This window comes from Bos grunniens, chromosome 10 (genome assembly GCF_055505025.1).
Source record: "Bos grunniens cultivar Pamir isolate PY7600 chromosome 10, Bosgru_T2T1.0, whole genome shotgun sequence".
NCBI classification, from domain to species: domain Eukaryota; kingdom Metazoa; phylum Chordata; class Mammalia; order Artiodactyla; family Bovidae; genus Bos; species Bos grunniens.
This window is the reverse complement of record NC_141174.1, coordinates 2,963,591-2,983,595: the sequence shown is the minus strand read 5'-3', so window position 1 is coordinate 2,983,595 and position 20,005 is coordinate 2,963,591. Positions and strand designations below refer to the sequence as shown.

General features: G+C 37.1%; 1 protein-coding gene across 28 annotated transcripts in view; it reads right to left on the bottom strand.

Annotated features, from left to right (window-relative positions):
* The window catches only part of EML5 (EMAP like 5), a 161,400-nt gene that overhangs the window by 81,083 nt on the left and 60,312 nt on the right, over window positions 1-20,005 (bottom strand). For 27 of the 28 annotated variants that reach the window (XR_015133870.1, XR_015133873.1, XR_015133880.1 and 24 more), the window contains exons 9-14: window positions 14,821-15,077; window positions 13,484-13,696; window positions 3,739-3,906; window positions 2,963-3,069; window positions 2,341-2,459; window positions 23-209 (exon numbers count right to left, since the gene is read on the bottom strand). Coding sequence is in view for 12 of the 28 variants with exons in the window: in XM_086319246.1 (XP_086175372.1) it covers window positions 23-209; window positions 2,341-2,459; window positions 2,963-3,069; window positions 3,739-3,906; window positions 13,484-13,696; window positions 14,821-15,077 (1,051 nt within the window). In the remaining 16 variants the exon portion in view is untranslated. The remainder of the gene's footprint in view (window positions 1-22; window positions 210-2,340; window positions 2,460-2,962; window positions 3,070-3,738; window positions 3,907-13,483; window positions 13,697-14,820; window positions 15,078-20,005) is intronic. The other variant, XM_086319248.1, reaches the window with a different exon arrangement.

Below are 20,005 nucleotides of genomic sequence, written 5' to 3'. Positions count from 1 at the left end.
CATAGTCTTTCAAAGGACCTACCTGGCCTGTTGCCACGTAGTCTTTCAAAGGATGAAGAGCCAGGCAGAGAATGTCATCATCGTGACCCAGGTAAAAACGCTGTGTGTTCTGCTGGCGGTTATAAATGACACCCACTGCTGCCACATGGTATACAATTTCACCAATTTGAGTATAAAACAGATTACTTCGACAGTCATAACCTCTGTAACTAAATATAGAAAATATATCATATAACATTAACTTTGGTCTTTCACTGGTAAATACGGACTATACAGAGGATGTTTAATTTCCAGTTTTACAAGATATTAAATAATTTAAAAAAATACAAATATCTCAGATCCCAAAACTTTTGTGAACTGCTCTGATTACAGACACCTAAATCTAAGGTACAATACTCAGTGAAATAAAGTACAGAAAAGTGTATATTGTACATTACTATTTGCATAAATATAAATACTAAATTTAAATATTATAAAGCAAAAAGTTGCTTTTTTACAAGTGAAAGGGTATAGAAAAGAATGTACATTTTTATTATATATAAATACATATACATAAAATGTACACTTGTATTATACATAAATATTTCTGAAATTAAGTAAAAGTAATTCCCTTTGGGTAAGATGGAATGATAGCTGGGAGGGCAGATGTAGGGAAAAGATCTTCAGAGTGTATCCTTTTACACACATTGTTGAACAATGAAGATATTATATATATATATATAAACAAAAATAAGTTTAAACTACGATTTAAAAATAATATATACGTCCAGAAAAAAGTAGCTAGGTCCTCTAAAAATGACCAATATAATTCCATTTATAGGAACCTGATTTGCACTTCAAAGAAACCCAATTCATAAAACCTAAGTGCAGAGAAATATTGCCATTTGAGTCATTTGCAGTAACATGGACAGACCTAGAGACTGCCACACTGAGTGAAGCAAGTCAGAGAGAGAAAGACAAATATCGCGTACTGTCACTTACATGTGGAACCTTAAAACATGGTACCAGTGAACTTACTTACAAGACAGAACAGAGTCACAGATGTAGAAAACAAACAGGTTACCAGGGGGAAACTGAGGGGAGGGATAAACTGAGAGATGGGGACTGACATACACACACTGTACGTAAAGCAGGTAACTAATAAGGACATACCGCATGACACAGGGAACACCACCCAATACTCTATCATGGTCTACAGGGGAAAAGAGTCTAAAAAAGGGTAGACACATGTGTATGTGCAACTGATTCCGTTTGCTGCACACCTGAAACTAACACATAGTGAATCAACCACACTCCAACAAAAATAAACAAAAACCCCCAAATGCTTCCACTGGAGGTAAAAAAGCTTTTACTAAATAAATCTGTTTTCAAATTCTTAAAAACATTATAAGCCAGGTAAGAGGATTACAAGGTGAAGGGAAGGAAAGAGCTGGATTGGAGACTCTGGTGTCCCAGGATGAAATGTGAGCCCAGGATTGCCAGGTGTTCTAAGAGAACCCAGAGACAGTATTTTATTGAAATTAAGACATGAAGGCCAAATTGCTTAGGCTAAAACAAGCCACAATATCATTCCAAATTAGACATATTTAGGGGAGCAGAGAAGGCAATGGCACCCCACTCCAGTACTCTTGCCTGGAAAATCCCATGGATGGAGGAGCCTGGTGGGCCGCAGTCCATGGGGTCGCTAAGAGTCGGACACGACTGAGCGACTTCGCTTTCACTTTTCACTTTCATGCATTGGAGAAGGAAATGGCAACCCGCTCCAGTGTTCTTGCCTGGAGAATCCCAGGGACGGGGGAGCCTGCTGGGCTGCCGTCTATGGGGTCGCACAGAGTCGGACACGACTGAGCGACTTCGCTTTCACTTTTCACTTTCATGCATTGGAGAAGGAAATGGCAACCCGCTCCAGTGTTCTTGCCTGGAGAATCCCAGGGACGGGGGAGCCTGCTGGGCTGCCGTCTATGGGGTCGCACAGAGTCGGACACGACTGAAGCGACTTAGCAGCAGCAGCAGCAGGAGAGATGATAATCTCTTATATTTCACTTATTTTTTCTTGTTTTAAGATAGATCAATTTCTTATAAATACTAAATTTTCACAAGACAATTTTTTATTTAACAAATACTTATATAGTGCTTATTATGTGCCAGATAATACTCTAAGTCACTACAAGTATTTACTTATTTACTCCTCACCAGAACCCTATGAAGTAAAGCACTGTTATCTCCATTTTACAGATGGTGAAACAGAGACAGAGAAGTTAAGTGACTTGCTCAAAGTCACACAGCTGGTAAATGTGAACCAAAATTCAAACACATAAATGAAAAGTAGTTGTTTTGTACCCGTGAACAAAGTGTAACCGAATACTATTTCCTGGAGCCCGCTCTCTTCTTTTAGAAGTACCACTTTTTTGTTTCTCTTTGTATTGTTCTTTAAGCTGAGGTAGATCTTCTTTGTAAACCTTTAAATAATGTACATAAGTAGAAATATTCTTAGAATATAAATTAATAAAGGTGTTGTAGATTCCTAATGTAACTTCAGACATTGCGTAACTATGATCACTAAACTTTTAATAACTAAAATAGGAAGGTTCTTTTTGAAATTTACTTCCTTGGAAAGACAAACTAATTTACATTGTCTAAGTATCAAACTGACAGATACATATTCAGTTTCCGTGAATTTTTTATACTTCGTAAGAGAACATTTTAAAGGAAATCAATGTAAGTGTACTGTGACAAAAAGCACATATATTATATAATAAAACACAATACAGGCACAGTTAGTATATCAAGCACTTAATATAAATAACATTTTATACAACTATACTTTAACTCTGAAAGAGGGAAACAGCCATACATTTCTTGGAAACTTACAAACCACGAAAGATAACAATAGATGAGTAAACAAGGAGCAAGATAAAGAAGAAATTTTTTCAGGAAAAGCTCATGTGGTAATAAAAATTACCTGCCGACGGTAAGTGAGCTGGGTCTCTTGCTCAATTTCAGAATCCAGTTCTGGAACATCAGACAGGTCTGAATCTGATTCATCACTATTAGAGTCTGCAAGACTTTCTGTAATTTATAAAAATGCATCATTACTTGTTTAAGTAAGATTCACTTTCAAAACAGCACAATAAAATTAAGGATTGCGAGCTGACTGTGCCAACTGACATGGACACAGGCTATGAAACAATCAAATGAAATGACCTATTCAAGTGACACAGATGTCAGTAAACTGTACTACATATTCTCTTCCTCTCCACTCACTGCAAACTCAATAGTTCCTTTAAATCCCTTCACTGGCTCCCCAACGACCGCTACATCAAATTTAAATGTCTGTGCAAATATAAGTAAATATAACCTATAATTAACATGAAAAACAGCTAGAAAAAACGACACGTAAGAGAGGAACTGACATTAGATCATTTTTCTTGTCAAAAAAAAAAACAAAAACAAATATAAAACCCATCTCCCAGAGACTATATTAAATATTTGCTTTATTAATGGATGTTTTTCACTCATCAGCTAGATTAAAGTGTAACCAAAGTACTTTGTCGTCCATGCTCTGTGACATTTGACTTTAAACATATAGACTTAATATTTTAATTTAAAATTTCCACTAATAATAATCTGTACTGTTAACATAAGGCTAGTGTACATTTCAATGGTAAAATCATTATTTGGGAGTTACATGAAGAGTTATTTGGCAGAAAAATTGTTCAGGCAGTATGTACTACTCACCTTGGGGTGCTATGTGAAGAGCATCCTTTAGTTTTCTTTCAGGAATAAATTTCCACTGAAAGACAGAGTGATCTGCTCCACCAATAGAAATAACCCACTGATAATCATGTGACCATCTCACATTCGTTACATGAGCTGAATGGCCAATATATTTTTTAAACTTGGCCCCTATAACAAAAATATACCTTTAAATTGATAAACAAATGCCAATACACACAAAAGCCAATATAAACAATAATTTCTCTACCTGAACCAATGCATCCTACTTCTATTACTTAGTTATGATCAAAGGGGAAAAATATTAATTCAAAAACTCAGTGAACAAATGAATGAGTGTACATGAAGGGTAGAACTCTTTGCTCTACTGATTCACAATATAATTTGGTAAGAATCACAAGGGTTGTGAGGCATTATCTTACTGCTTTAAGAAATGCCTGCAGCAACAAGAGTTTTCATTTCACAATGTTTTCATATTAGGATATTTGAATGTTTTGGCCTGAGGCCTTCAGTCTTAAGTGACATTGACCAATCTAATCTTGCCCCACTATTCTCAGCCCTAGCTGAGGAATATCCTGTTAAAGCTTAAGTCATCAATAAAATACACATAAAAAGGACTACACACCAAAACTCAATGGGATTTATGCCAGGAATGCAAGGTTGGTATAGTATACAAAAATCAATGTACTATACCATATAACCAAAATAAACAATGTTCAGTTGTCCTAACAACTGTCTTTTACAGTCATTTTCAAACCTATATATTCTGTACAATGTCTTTCAACGTGGGTTTGCCCCGTTTCAACGACTAGATTCAGATGTGCTGTCTGCACAGACAGTGGCGTGTCCCTTTGGATCATCACTCCCAGGGCACAGCTCCATCATTAGTGATATTAAGCAGCAGCGTTCGGAAACGGATTTCGCCCATTGTAAACGAGCTGTTTAACTTTCTGGCTAATTTTCAACAAAATCCGTGTGATGATGGGAACCATTTTTGTGATTCTAAAGTTCAGAATACATTTTCTATATTCTGCTTAGATAAACCTGATATTTGGCAACATGCCCATGTCCCTGTGAGAGTACAGTAAACAGAATAATGTTTGACTTCATTTTGACAATGTTTTAAAAGCTTTATATGAAGTTATATAAGGCCTGTATTTCAGTATGACAAAGATCCATCAATTATAAACTTCAGAAAAACTTTCACCTTGGCCATGAAATTAGGGATAGCCATCTTAATCAAAGAATAAATGTTTTAACCAAAACTATATGAATTACAATTTACTTCTACCCAAGAGAAATGCTATTATTTCAGGAATCAATTTTTTATGTAGCTTAATAGAAGTCAGTAACCTTCTAGATGGGTAACTTGCCACAATTCACTCCACAAAGTCTGGTAAGTTAAGACTGAGTCCCATCCTTCTTATATGAGAATGCATTATTTGCCTGTCAAGAGGACTTTGGTTATTACTTCCTTTGATGGGGCCCTTCACATACTCTTTGGCACCAGAGCGTTCTAAACATTAAAGCCAGAAATTTTAGCAAATAAATTCCAAGTTTTTTAAATGTACTAATTTTGTTATGTTTAGAGCAAATGAAGAAGAGTTATTCGAGCACCTATTCTATTTAACTGTATTGGGTTAACAGCTCCAAGAAAGGTACAGATAATCCTGTAAGGTTTTCCAAGTTATTTTCTCTGTGACTTTTCTAAGATAAATTGCTCTGGAAGAACCAAGGCAATTCAACAAGGAAGCTATGGAATAAGTTTAAGAGAAGCCAGCTATTTCTAATCAAAGTATTAGAAATACTTTGACTGTATTAATGACTATTCAATAACCAATACTGTTTAACTATGATAAACAGTTTATCTTAAAAGTATACCTTAGATATCCTATCTTTTAAGAAGTGACCCTGACTCACCAAGACCAACGACATCCTCTTACATGCTTCCAGAATTCCCAGTGATTACCCCATGTGACTATGACACTGAAATACAATAGTCTATTTACTTGGTAACCCTTCTAATAAACTATAAGCTCTTTGAGGATAGGATGGTATCTAATTTATCATACACCTCTAACGCCTGACACATAGAAATGTTCATTAGGTATTTGAGAAAAGAGAAAGAAAGGAAAAGAAAAAAAAAAGATTCTATTTCCCCTCACTCTTGCCTATACACTTGAACTGAAACTCTAGATTTAGAGGAGGCAAGAAGAGTGCTGAGAGGGCATGAACTCCAACCCTTATTATGAATCATTAAAGGGGACAAAAAGTCTGATGTAAAGAATATTAGAGTTGAAATCAAAAGACTAGAGTTTGAGCATTATCTTGATGACTTAAAAAGACAGGAGCTTGAGTAAATCATTTAACCTCTCTTAGACTACATTTCTATTTTAGTATAAATTGGATTATAAGCTCTCAAAGGCCCTTCATTATTAATACTGACCTATGATAAGAAATGATTAAAAAAAACAGGTAAGACCTAAACAGTATGTCCTCAAATAGGACTAATATCTCAGAGAAAAGATTTACCAAGAAAAGCTGGTATGGTTACAGAAGCTTTCATAATTTAAATGAGAAGAGAATGACAATTCTTGGTGAGGATAAAGCAATATACTGCAATATTTATGTTTCAGTGGTCTCATTTCTTTTCTCATTTATTTTGGGGTGTATTTTAACACAAAGTTAACACAAGCTAAATCTCTTCATTAAACTGTAGTAATGTGACAAAAGATTTTTCCCATTTAACAGTGTTTTGAGTGTTTTGAGTATCTTGAGAAATCTGTATGCAGGTCAGGAAGCAACAGTTAGAACTGGACATGGAACAACAGACTGGTTCCAAATAGGAAAAGGAGTATGTCAAGACTGTATATTGTCACCCTGCTTATTTAACTTATATGCAGAGTACATCATGAGAAACGCTGGGCTGGAAGAAGCATAAGCTGGAATCAAGATTACCTGGAGAAATATCAATAACCTCAGATATGCAGATGACACCACCCTTATGGCAGAAAGTGAAGAGGAACTCAAAAGCCTCTTGATGAAAGTGAAAGTGGAGAGTGAAAAAGTTGGCTTAAAGCTCAACATTCAGAAAACGAAGATCATGGCATCTGGTCCCATCACTTCATGGGAAATAGATGGGGAAACAGTGGAAACCGTGTCAGACTTTATTTGTTTGGGCTCCAAAATCACTGCAGATGGTGACTGCAGCCATGAAATTAAAAAACGCTTACTCCTTGGAAGGAAAGTTATGAGCAACCTAGATAGCATATTGAAAAGCAGAGACATTACTTTGCCAACAAAGGTCCGTCTAGTCAAGGCTATGGTTTTTCCTGTGGTCATGTATGCATGCGAGAGCTGGACTGTGAGGAAGGCTGAGCACTGAAGAATTGATGCTTTTGAACTGTGGTGTTGGAAAAGACTCTTGAGAGTCCCTTGGACTGCAAGGAGATCCAACTAGTCCATTCTGAAGGAGATCAGTCCTGGGATTTCTTTGGAAGGAATGATGTTAAAGCTGAAACTCCAGTACTTTGGCCACCTCATGCGAAGAGTTGACTCATTGGAAAAGACTCTGCTGCTGGGAGGGATTGGGGGCAGGAGGAGAAGGGGACGACAGAGGATGAGATGGCTGGATGGCATCACTGATTTGATGGATGTGAGTCTGAGTAAACTCCGGGAGTTGGTGATGGACAGGGAGGCCTGGTGTGCTGCAATTCATGGGGTCGCAAAGAGTCGGACACGACTGAGCGACTGAACTAAACTGAACTGAATAGTGTTTTGATGACCTTAAAACTTCTAGATGTAAAATATAGGAGAATATCTTTTTTAGCTCTAGTAAAAAGGCAGAGGAACCAGAGATTAAATTGCCAACATCTGCTGGATCATCAAAAAAGTAAAAGAGTTCCAGAAAAACATCTTTTTCTGCTTTACTGACTATGCCAAAGCCTTTGAATGTGTGAATCACAATAAACTGTGAAAAATTCTTCAAGAGATGGGAATACCAGACCACCTAACCAGCCTCTTGAGAAACCTGTATGCAGGTCAGGAAGCAACAGTTAGAACTGGACATGGGACAAGAGACTGGTTCCAAATAGGAAAAGGAGTACATCAAGGCTGTATATTGTCACCCCGCTTATTTAACTTCTATGCAGAGAACATCATGAGAAACGCTGGGCTGGAAGAAGCACAAGCTGGAATTAAGATTGCCAGCTGCTGCTGCTGCTAAGTCGCTTTAGTTGTGTCCGATTCTGTGCGGCCTCATAGATGGCAGCCCACCAGGCTCCACCGTCCCTGGGATTCTGCAAGCAAGAACACTGGAGTGGGTTGGCATTTCCTTCTCCAATGCATGAAAGTGAAAAGTGAAAGTAAACTCGCTTAGTCATGTCCGACTCTTAGCAACCCCATGGACTGCAGCCCACCAGGCTTCTTCATCCATGGGATTTTCCAGGCAAGAGTACTGGAGTGGGGTGCCATTGCCAGGAGAAATATCAATAACTGCAGATATGCAGATGACACCACCCTTAGGGCTGAAGGTGAAGAACTAAAGAGCCTCTTGATGAAAGTGAAAGAGGAGAGTGAAACAGTTGGTTTAAAGGTCAACATTCAGAAAACTAAGATCATGGCATCTGGTCCCATCACTTCATGCCAGATAGATGGGGAAACAGTGGAAACAGTGGCTGACTTTATTTATCTGGGCTCCAAAATCACTGCAGATGGTGACTGCAGTCATGAAATTCAAAGACGCTTACTCATTGGAAGGAAAGTTATGAGCAACCTAGATAGCATACTGAAAGCAGAGACATTACTTTGCCAACAAAGGTCCATCTAGTCAAGGCTATAGTTTTTCCAGTGGTCATGTATTGATGTGAGAGTTGGACTGTGAAGAAGGCTGAGTGCCGAAGGTGCTTTTAAACTGTGGTGTTGGAGAAGACTCTTGAGAGTCCCTTGGACTGCAAGGAGATCCAACCAGTCCATCCTAAAGGAGATCAGTCCTGCGTGTTCATTGAAAAGACTGATGTTGAAGCTGAAACTCCAATACTTTGGCCACCTGATGCAAAGAGCTGACTCATCTGAAAAGACCCTGACGCTGGGAAAGATTGAGGGCAGGAGGAGAAGGGGACGACAGAAAATGAGATGGTTGGATGGCATCACCGACTCAATGGACATGAGTCTGGGTAAACTCTGGGAGTTGGTGATGGACAGGGAGGCCTGGCGTGCTGCGGTCCATGGGGTAGCAAAGAGTCGGACATGACTGAGTGACTGAACTGAACTGAAAAAGTAGAATTCCTTATACACAAAACAGGATTGTTCAGAAAAAAAGGAGAAACTGCCTTGAGTACACTGAAAGGAAAACTAGTCAACCAAAGATATCATTAAGAAAATAAAACGACAAGTCACAAACTCAGAAAAGACATTTGTAATCCATAAAAATTACAGATCATTTGTACCTAGAGTATATAAAATTATTTCCATTAAACAATAAAACAAACACCTCTAAAAATAGGCAAAAGATATGAACTTGTGTTTGATAGACAAGGAAGTGCAGAAAATTAAAAAATATTGGGAAAGATGGTCAACCTTATTATAAGTAGTAGAGAAATGTAAATTAAGACAATGTGACATCATTTACACTAACTAGATTTACAAGTAAAAACTATGGTGGCCAAGTGTGGAAGAAGATGTATTCAACAGGGTTGTGTAAAATGGTATAACTATTTTGGAAAACAGTTTGGCATCTTCTTATAAACTCTCTATGACTCAGCAATTTCACTCCTAAGTATACATCTCTGAAAAACTTGTAGTTATAACAAAAGACTGCAGAGAACCCACATGTCCACACAGGAGAATAAACACGGGAACTGTAGCTTGTCTCACAGCAGTTTTTACAGCAATGAGAGACAAACACGTAGCACGCTGCGCAGCAGCCTCTCAGAATCTGAGGCAAGCAAGCGGTGTTTGGGAAGTCTCTGTCACAGAGCTGTTTTATTGTTCGATATTTGTTTTTCCAAAGAAGTTTCTCCTGGAATCTAAAAAATTTTTTTTCCCCAATATAAATTTTCATTTGTCAGTAAGTATGGAAAGAGTCTTGGCAAGTATTAACGGTGATGAAGGGGTCAGACTAAATCACCCTGCCTGCACCTCTCCACCCGTCGCCACCCTGGCCTCCTCGCCCTCTACCACAGCCTCAGCGCTGCCGCCTGGGAAATGCCTGATCATTTGAGAGGGATTAGGGTCAAGAGCAGAAGAATCCAGAGAGAAGGGGATAATAATAGACAGAAAGAAAGAAAGAAAAAAAGAAGAGTAATGCTTTGGACTGGGATTTGAGGGGGCTGGGCTTCCCTGGCAGCTCAGACAGTAAAGAATCCGCCTGCAGTGTGGGAGACCTGGGTTTGATCCCTGCATTGGGAAGATCCACTGGAGAAGGAAATGGAAAACCACTCCAGTGTTCTTGCCTGGAAAATCTGGACAGAGGAGCTTGGCAGGTTATAGTACATGGGATCGCAAGAGTTAGACACAACTTAGTGACTAAACCACCACCAAATTCTGGGTTAACTTCATTTTATGTTTCAATTACAATGATTCTATAACATAAGCAACTTCTATTAGTTAACTTCTTTCCACATTTTGTAAAAGCTTTACTCCTTAGATTATAATGGATATTACCTAAGTGGTTAGCTAAAATACATTAATACATCAGACAGTCTTTCCCAAACTTAAGTTGGATCAATGGTACAACTTACCACAATGAAGTAATGTACAACTGCCTAACTAATCTAAAAAAAAGATCCTGCCAGCTGTTTCATCTTGCCCATTTCTTATATAAAAAATTTCTTTTTTCTATAGTGATACTACTAGCTTTATGCTAGTTTGTAAATTCAATAAATACACAATCTTAAAATACTTCTACTAATCTTTTAAATATGCAGTTGTTATGTTTTGTCTTCTCTCCCAATTACCTACCCACAGTCTCAAGCTGACTCACAAATGCCTAGAAATAAAAACTCTTATCATAAAACAAATGTCTAACAAAAATCTAAAAAAAGAGAAAATAAGAAAAACAATTTATACTTATATTCTTGAAGTAGTAACTGAAAAGACTAACTTTTCTTAAAGACTTTGATAAAATATTCCTACAGCAATTCAGAAAACTACTACATATTTTATAAATGAAACAAAATTATCAAGCAATAAAAATACTATCTTCTCTGTTGCAAAAGATAAAACTTGAGAGTAAATCACATCCATTTGATTAGGAAAATTCAGAAAATTAAAGTACTATTTTTTCCTGCATAGAGGTCACTATATGAAACAATGAGTTGAAGCAATGTCTAAGACGAATATTATCATGATTAATCTTACTAAATCTCATGTCTTCTAAATAGGCAAGTATCATTTGAATCACAATAAAACTTGTGCCCGGTGACTCTCATGTCCTGGCTATGTGGTAGAATCCAGAAATAGGTTACTTCAATTGCTAGAGATTTAGCTAGCCTTTAACATCCTCAGCATTATTCATGGAGGCACTTTCACAGGCATCTGGGAAGCTGACACTGGCAGGCAGAAATGGGCAAGATGAAACAGCTGGCAGGATCTGGAGCTCACACTTGACTGCAGAGGCACAACAAATACCGATCTAGACTTCTGGGAAATGTGGGCCCTTAACCTTAATATCAGTGGACTACCTAAACTATTTGAATAAAACTATTTCTGCTGTTTCCAAAATTACCTTTTACTAAATTCCATTTTAACATTTTTCCAACCACTTTTATTAACATCCAGGTGAAAATTATGACTGCATCTGCTATAGATGTTGATACTCTTAAGAATATATTCAACTGTACCTAATATAAGGCCCCATACTATAGGAGAGAGGTCTTAGAAAACTAAATCTGAGAAGAAACTTGGCTTTCTCTGAGTAGCATGGTTTTATTTTTTTTAAATAGCTACAGTGAAAATTATTCTGTGCTTTATTTTTGGTTTCAGGAAGCTCAGATTCAGTTTTGATGTTTGACTACTGTCAATTTCTTTATCTGACTTTAACATGGTATTTCTATTTCCCTTGGTATGAATTCTTTACTTACATAACTATTTTAGTGCTGAGAGACTTGCCATAAGCTGACTCAAATACTTTCTGGAACAAGGCATGGAACAAATGAATAATAGAGTATTTCATGTAATTATCCTCATGTCTATTAACAGATCGATTAATATCATTTTAAAAGACACCCAAGAAAAAGAGGTCATACATAAAATATGTAGAAAATAACCAGTGATAAGACCCCTTAATTTTCTTCCACTGCCAGTTATGAAAAATAAATATCAGAACAATATATGTTAAGGGTTTAAGCAAAAACACTTTCTCAAAAACCAACAAACAAACCAATAGACTCCAAACTGTAACTTAAGCTTAGACAGCTGGCTACTTCATCAGAATTCTTAAGAAAATGTCAGAAAAATGTCTCATAAGAGATATACGTTCAGCAAGTTAAATGAGTAAAGATAACAAGTCATAAGAAAAGTATAACTATCATTGTATATTCTGACTATATGAAATAATTCTGGAAGTAGAAAGAAAAAATAACTTTAAAAAGAAAGAGGTAAAGTATTAGCCCATTTATAATATATGAATTCAAAAATAACTTTCTAGTACAGCCACTATGGAGAACAGTGTGGAGATTCCTTAAAAAACTGGAAATAGAACTGCCTTATGACCCAGCAATCCCACTGCTGGGCATACACACCGAGGAAATCAGAATTGAAAGAGACACATGTACCCCAATGTTCATCGCAGCACTGTTTATAATAGCCAGGACATGGAAGTAACCTAGACGTCCATCAGCAGATGAATGGATAAGAAAGCTGTGGTACATATACACAATGGAGTATTACCCAGCCATTAAAAAGAATACATTTGAATCAGTTCTAATGAGGTGGATGAAACTGGAGCCTACTATACAGAGTGAAGTAAGCCAGAAAGAAAAACACCAAGACAGTACACTAACGCATATATATGGAATTTAGAAAGATGGTAACAATAACCCTGTATGTGAGACAGCAAAAGAGACACAGATGTATAGAACAGTTGTTTGGACTCTGTGGGAGAGGGCGAGAGTCGGATGATTAGGGAGAATGGCATGGAAACATGTATAATATCATATAAGAAAAGAATCACCAGTCCAGGTTCGATGCAGGATACAGGATGCTTGGGGCTGGTGCACTGGGATGACCTGGAGGGATGATACAGGGAGGGAGGTGGGAAGAGGGTTCAGGATGGGGAATACACGTATGCCCGTGGCGGATTCATGTTGATGTATGGCAGAACCAATACAATATTGTAAAGTAATTAGCCTCCAGTTACAATAAATAAATTTAAATTAAAAAAAAACAACAAAAAAAACTTTCTAATAAAAACTTCATATCCAAAGATAAAAGTAATAACATGACAATAATTTCTTAATTGCCAAAATATTGTAGCTATTTCTGTTCACTTTCATGATATCTTTCACCAGAGAGTCACCACACATATTTTAAAGAGTATAAACCCTCTTATTTATCTCAAGACTAATTTTCTGTAAGAACCTAAAGGTCACAGGTATACAGGATTCATTTTGATATTTGGCAAAACTAATACAATTTTGTAAAGTTTAAAAATAAAATAAAATTGTAGTTGGAAAAAAAAAAAAAAAAAGAACCTAAAGGTCTTTTGTAAGAGAGAGGTGAATTAATACTATTTTGAAAGAAAAGATACCTTTTCTTAAGCAAGGATATCGAAATAATTTTACAATTCCATAGTCATCAGCTGTAACTAAAACTTGGCCAATATAATTCCCATCTACTGAGTTTATATCATTAATATCTGAATACTTGGGCCAAATTCCATTTACTTCAAGGCCTGAAACACATGTCCATGAAGCCCAATGAACACCTTTTATTTCTTCTTTACTTGCCACTTCTTTTCCTCCTAAAAATAAATTAATTTAATTAATTAGTATTAATTTAAGAAGTTACTTCCTTTAATTTTTACTCAAGCATAAGTTATACTGATAACATGGCAAATTCCAAAATTTAAGGATCTTTCCAATCCAGTTAAAGGAGAATACATGAATAGGTAAGTGACTACAGTAAGGAAAAGAGAAAATTAAGTGCAAGGATAAAATTAAAAAAAAAAAAAAAAAAGCCACTACCAATATTATACTGATTCAAAGAAATATAGCTCTGATGATGATGTAGCTTAGCAGGGTCACCCATGTGGACAATAAAACTGAACTATATTAAAGTCATGCTATAGATTAGTCACAATGGGGTAACTTCGAAGGAAAAGTAAAAGTTATAAGAAAGTAGCAAATCATGTATTAAAAAAGAAACCTAAGAAGATACATAGTTGAGGAAAAAAAAGATAATTGAAAGGATCATAAAAGAAGGATGAATGACAAGTAATACATTTACATTAGGCAACATGACTTCAGGATTAGTCAGTCTTCGTAAGATACAGACTGTTAACAAAAACTGAGTGATATATTAATTATGCAGCTAGTCTTATTAAATAAAGTACTGCAATATAGTTACTAATTCATTAAGCATCATACTAAAGTACTGAGAGATATTTTGATGATTCTGTCTTTATTCTTCTCTTTTTAAAGCTTTCATGAAAAGTCTGTTTTTCAAAATTAGTTTGTTAGCTACATTATTAATATTTGCAAAGTTTGAGATGATAACAGAAGACAAAACAATTTATAGTCAGACATTTATACCCATTATATTTAGTTAATTAGCTGCATCCATTAAAAGTGACATTTTGACTTTCTAATACATACTAGGACTTCACCATATGCTACTCGTACGGCATGGGATTCAACATAAAATAAGTATGTCTTAGATCCTCCAAACGAAGTTTTAATTAAGAACCAAAGGATTTCAAATGATAAGGCAGACTTGTAGAAGAGATCACAATGCCTCCAATATTAGCTCAGATTTTCTTTGATGTCCTATACTCAAATGTAACTGACACTCTGCCTCCAGCAAAATCTAAGATATTTTAAAGGAACTAAAAATCTACAAATTGTATAAAATTTGCAGGGTTTTTACCTGGCATCCTGTAGAGAAGTCTTTTACCGTTCCCATCATTCGTCTGTAAATACCTACTGTCTGAGGACCAGTCTAGGTGAGTGATGAAACTAAGTGACCCAACACACTCCCCGAGCTTCTTGTAGCGCTGAGCAACCCCATAAACATCGACTGAGCTGTCGTTGCAGCCGACGGCAAGGTAAGCTCCGTCTGGTGAGTACTTTAACTCATGAATTGCCTCCTTCCGATCTTTAATATGCACAACTTCTGTCATATCTCTATAAAGAAAAACAAGAGAGACCATGGGGGAAAACGTCACTACAGAATTAGTTCAGTTTTCCAATGTGTCTAAAATGACTGTATCAAGTATTTATAAACCATAAAATAAATATAAATGATACAAGTAGTGTTAATTCAGGAATAATTTTGCTGAACAGAAATATATGAGGACAATACATGCTAGAAGTAGAGAAAAATGCTAAAGTTCAGTTCCTAAATTACTTAATTTTAAGTAGTTCAGAGATTCATATTAAATTTCCAAAGTAATACAAAAATAGAAATCAAGCCATGGGATTTTTATGATGAAGCTTCTTACAAGTACTGAGCTTATAAAAAAAATACTTAATTATAAACACCATGATATTCAAATTAAATTTTTGTAATGAACCAAATGTACAAAATTATACCCTGGAAATAAAGGAGACATTGATTTCAGTAATATACTTGAATATATATCTGTATATAGCTACCATGTTATTTTTAGTTCAACCTCTCTGACCTCTTTGAATAGAACACAATTCTTCCCAATTAGCGATCATTTCAGTCAGCAGTGTTAAACATTTTTTTTAATGATGCCTTATAACTGACTCTCCAGAATAATACAGGTATTGGTAGTGGCCATAAAAATGGATCAGCAGCTGAATACTGCTGAGTTTGAAAGCACATGGAGGTGGTGGAGAGGCAGAGAAGAGGGGGAGGCAAGGGAGGGGCGGGGGAGGCGAGGGTCTTATTTCCAACTGTTGCCACAGAGTTTTTTCCAAATAAATTTTGCATTACCCATCTGAAATGCTCCCAAGAATAGAAGTTTAAATGGCTATTTCCCAATTTTTACAGTTCCCAAATAGACAATTCAAAGTAATAAAATTCATATTTCTTTCAGAAACACTAAGTATTTAACTTTGTTTTAGACTCATGAGATATGAATATGAACTCATCTTCTGTGAGAGATGGAGACAAAGTAATTATACTTCATAGCTAAGAAAATGCAGTGAGTGCTCGGAAGGTTATGCATGAAGTTCTGTAAGAAACACTGAAAAACGGTTCAGACTACAGGCAGGAAGGGAGTAAGGAAGAGTGATACCTATTTGAGCCTAAAGCCTGAGGGGCTGGCTAATTAAAAAAGAGGAGTGAAGGTTTTCCAGAAAGAGCACACAGCATGAGCAATGCCAAGTACACGGCACACATGAAGAACAGAGCTGCCCAGGTAGCGCTAGTGGCAAAGAACCCCCTGCCAATGCAGGAGATGTAAGAGACGCGGGTTTGATCCCTGGGTTGGGAAGATCCCCTGGAGGAGGGCATGGCCACCTATTTCAGTATTCTTGCCTGCAGAATCCCATGGAGAGAAGAGCCTGGCAGGCTACAGTCCACAGGGTTGCAAAGAGTAGGACAAAACGGAAAGCAACTTAGCATAGCACAGATAATACAATGTGGAAACAAGGTAAGTGGGAAAAGTAACGACCTGATGGGGTTAAAGAGACACACTGAAGACAGTGTGTAACGGGTCTAATATGTTACCAAGGAACCTGGGCTTCATCCTGGTGTTAATCGTATAAAACAAGAGATTAAAATCATCTTAACTATAAAAGGGAGTAAGAACAAAACAAAACAAATGAAGTGAAAAAAAAAAACTTTTTAAAAAAAGCTTTCCTTGTCAACATCACTCTTGCCTTACACTCTGCAACTTGCAAGGCCCTCTTCCTAAGCATAAATGAATGTATTTTTAGCTACCTGTACCTTTCCACTGACTTCTTCCTTTAAGTTCTAATTAAATTCTTGCATCTTATCTCCCTTTCTCCATACCCATTCATCCATCTATCCACCCAGTTCAGTTCAGTCACTCAGTCATGTCTGACCCTTTGCGACCCCATAGACTGCAGCATGCTGGGGTTCCCTGTCCGTCACCAACTCCTAGAGTCTACTCAAACTCATTTCCATTGAGTTGGTGATGCCATCCAACCATCTCATCCTCTGTCATCCCCTTCTCCTCCTGCCTTCAGTCTTTCCCAGCATCAGGATCTTTTCAAATGAGTCAGTTCTTCGCATCAGGTGGCCAAAGTATTGGAGTTTCAGCTTCAGCATCAGTCCTTCCAATGAATATTCAGGACTGATTTCCTTTAGGACGGACTGGTTGGATCTCCCTGCAGTCCAAGGGAATCTCAAGAGTCTTCTCCAACACCACAGTTCATGGCTCAGCTGGTAAAGAATCCACCTGCAATGCGGGAGACCTGGGTTCGATCCCTGGGTTGGGAAGATCCCGTGGAAGAGGGAAAGGCTACCCACTCCAGTATTCTGGCCTGGAGAATTCCATGGACTGTATAGACCATGGGGTCACAAAGAGTCAGACACAACTGAGCAACTTTCACTTCCATCCACCCATCCACCCACTAATCCATTCATCTCAATCTGTATGGAGTAAGATTTTTAAGAAAACATCTAAAGCACAATTTGATAGCTTCTATTTTTTGTATATTATTTATTAAAGATACGATCATTCCAATATCAACCACAAACATTAGTTAAATTGCTCATGGAAAGTTCTTCAGAGTTATTTTGTCTTTTTTTAAAGCTTTTGTTTGAGAGATTTATCTTGCCCAGTTAATGAGAGAAATGTGTGGATATCTCAGGTTGTCTCCTGCTTTCTACCACTACGCCCCTGCCAACCAACCAACACTCAAGCACACGCGCATGCACACACACACACACACACACACACACAAAACCAACAGTGATGAAAAAAGAGATTCTGATTGGTTTTATAGTATGTATTATGTTACCGTGCTAAGTCACTTCAGTCATGTCTGACTCTTTGTGACCCATGGACTGGAACCTGCCAGGCTCCTCTGTCCATGGGATTCTCTACACAAGAATACTAGAGTGGGTGGCCAAGCCCTTCTCCCACAGATCTTCCCAACTCAGGGACTGAACCCTCATCTCTTGTGTGTCCCGCATTGGCAGGTGGGTTCTTTACCACTACTTAACGTGATTACATAAATCACAGATGGTGACTGCAGCCACAAAATTAAAAGACGACTGCTCCTTGGAAGAAAGTTACGAAAAACCTTGACAGCACATTAAAAAGCTGAGACATCATTTTGCCAACAAAGGCCCATAAAGTCAAAGCTAAGTTTTCTCCAATAGTCATGTATGGATGGAAATTAGACCGTAAAGAAGGCTGAGCACTGAAGAATTGATGCTTTCTAACTGTGGTGCTGGAGAAGATTCTTGAGAGTCCTTTGGACTGCAAGGAGATCAAACCAGTCCATCCTAAAGGAGATCAACCCTGAATATTCATTGGAAGGACTGACGATGAAGCTGAAGCTCTAATACTCTGGCCACCTGATGTGAAGAGCTGACTCATTGGAAAAGACCTTGATGCTGGAAAAGGCTGAAGACAAAAGGAAAAGGGCAGAAGAGAATGAGATGGTTAGATAGCACCACCAACTTAATGGATATGAATCTGAGCAAACTCCAGGAGACAGTGGAGGACAGAGGAACCTTGACATGCTGCAGTCCATGGGGTCACAAAGAGTTGGACACGATTTAGCGACTGAACAGTACAAACAGCAGGATTAAGACCAATTAGAAGTCTACTATAGATGGTGGTGGCTCAGAGTTCAGAAAGAAGTGAAATGATTTGAAACATACAATAGTAATCCTTACTGGTATATATATAATATATAGTATATATTAAAGATATTATAATTCTAATCTTATTCACAAACCTTTATCAAAATGCTCCTAGAAAACTCATAAGGTAAGAAAAATCAACAAGATATGGTTACTGGATTAGAAATGATAGTTAGAGAGGTATCAATGATAAAGCCTAGTTTTTTGACTTATTCAAGAACATGGACTATAGAGGCTTTTGCCAGAATAGTTCCCTGGTGGCCCAGTGGTTAGGATTCTAGGCTTTCACTGCCATGGCCGGGAGTTCCATCCCTGGTTGGAGAACTGAAAGTGCACAAGCCATGAGGCGTATATTTTTGAGTTGCTAAAATACTTATTAGAGATAAGAAATTATTCACCTAGTTTCTTTCAGACAATAATGAAAGGGTAAGTAAATGTATAAATGAAAAAATAACCATCACTATTTTTAATGCATAGCAGCTTTTTGATAGAAATTCTTAGGTGTTTTACATGCATTTTAAATTCCTGGTTGGGAAACAATGCAAATGTACTTAATGAAACTAAATTTTACTCATAAAAATGTTTAAATGGCAAATTATATATTATGTATATTTTATCATAATAAAAAAAATTAAGAGAAAAATCTCAGCATATCTCATTATAGAAACCCACCCCAGAATAGTCATATCTTTAGAAGCTCAGAAGTATAAAAGCTTGATGAATTAGTATCTGAGGAAGTGAAAGATATTTTATACATGTTAAAAGAAAGACACTGAAGTAGAAATAAACAGGCTGGAGAGATGGGCACAATAGGCTTTGTCAAGAATTATAAACGTCATCTTAGGGATAGTGCAGTGCTTTTATCATCCTTTAGAGAGAGGAGGAATGCAAACAAACATGTTTGAAAAGGCGTCACTCTAAATGGAGAGTGGGAAAGGAACCTGAGGAAGCAGTAGATAGGGAGACCAGATGAGATGCTATTTCACCAATCCACCAGAAAGAAGTTAGGAAGTAGCAGAGGTCAGTACAAGAGTACAATGGTGAAAATGAAAGGAAGCAGATTAATTTGAGAGCTACTTAAGGAGGTAGGTTAGTCAGAATTCTGTGATTAATTAGACATGAAAGACAAAAGAGAATGGTTTCTGGACTGGGCAACTGGGTGGACGGTCCCATTATTCAGTAAACTAGATATGAAAAATATCATAAATACTTACTCTCATGAACACGTGTGGCTCAACAGCAAATTTTTAAATGACTGTATAGAAGTCAACTGACTGCACCATATCTATAGATACTCAAC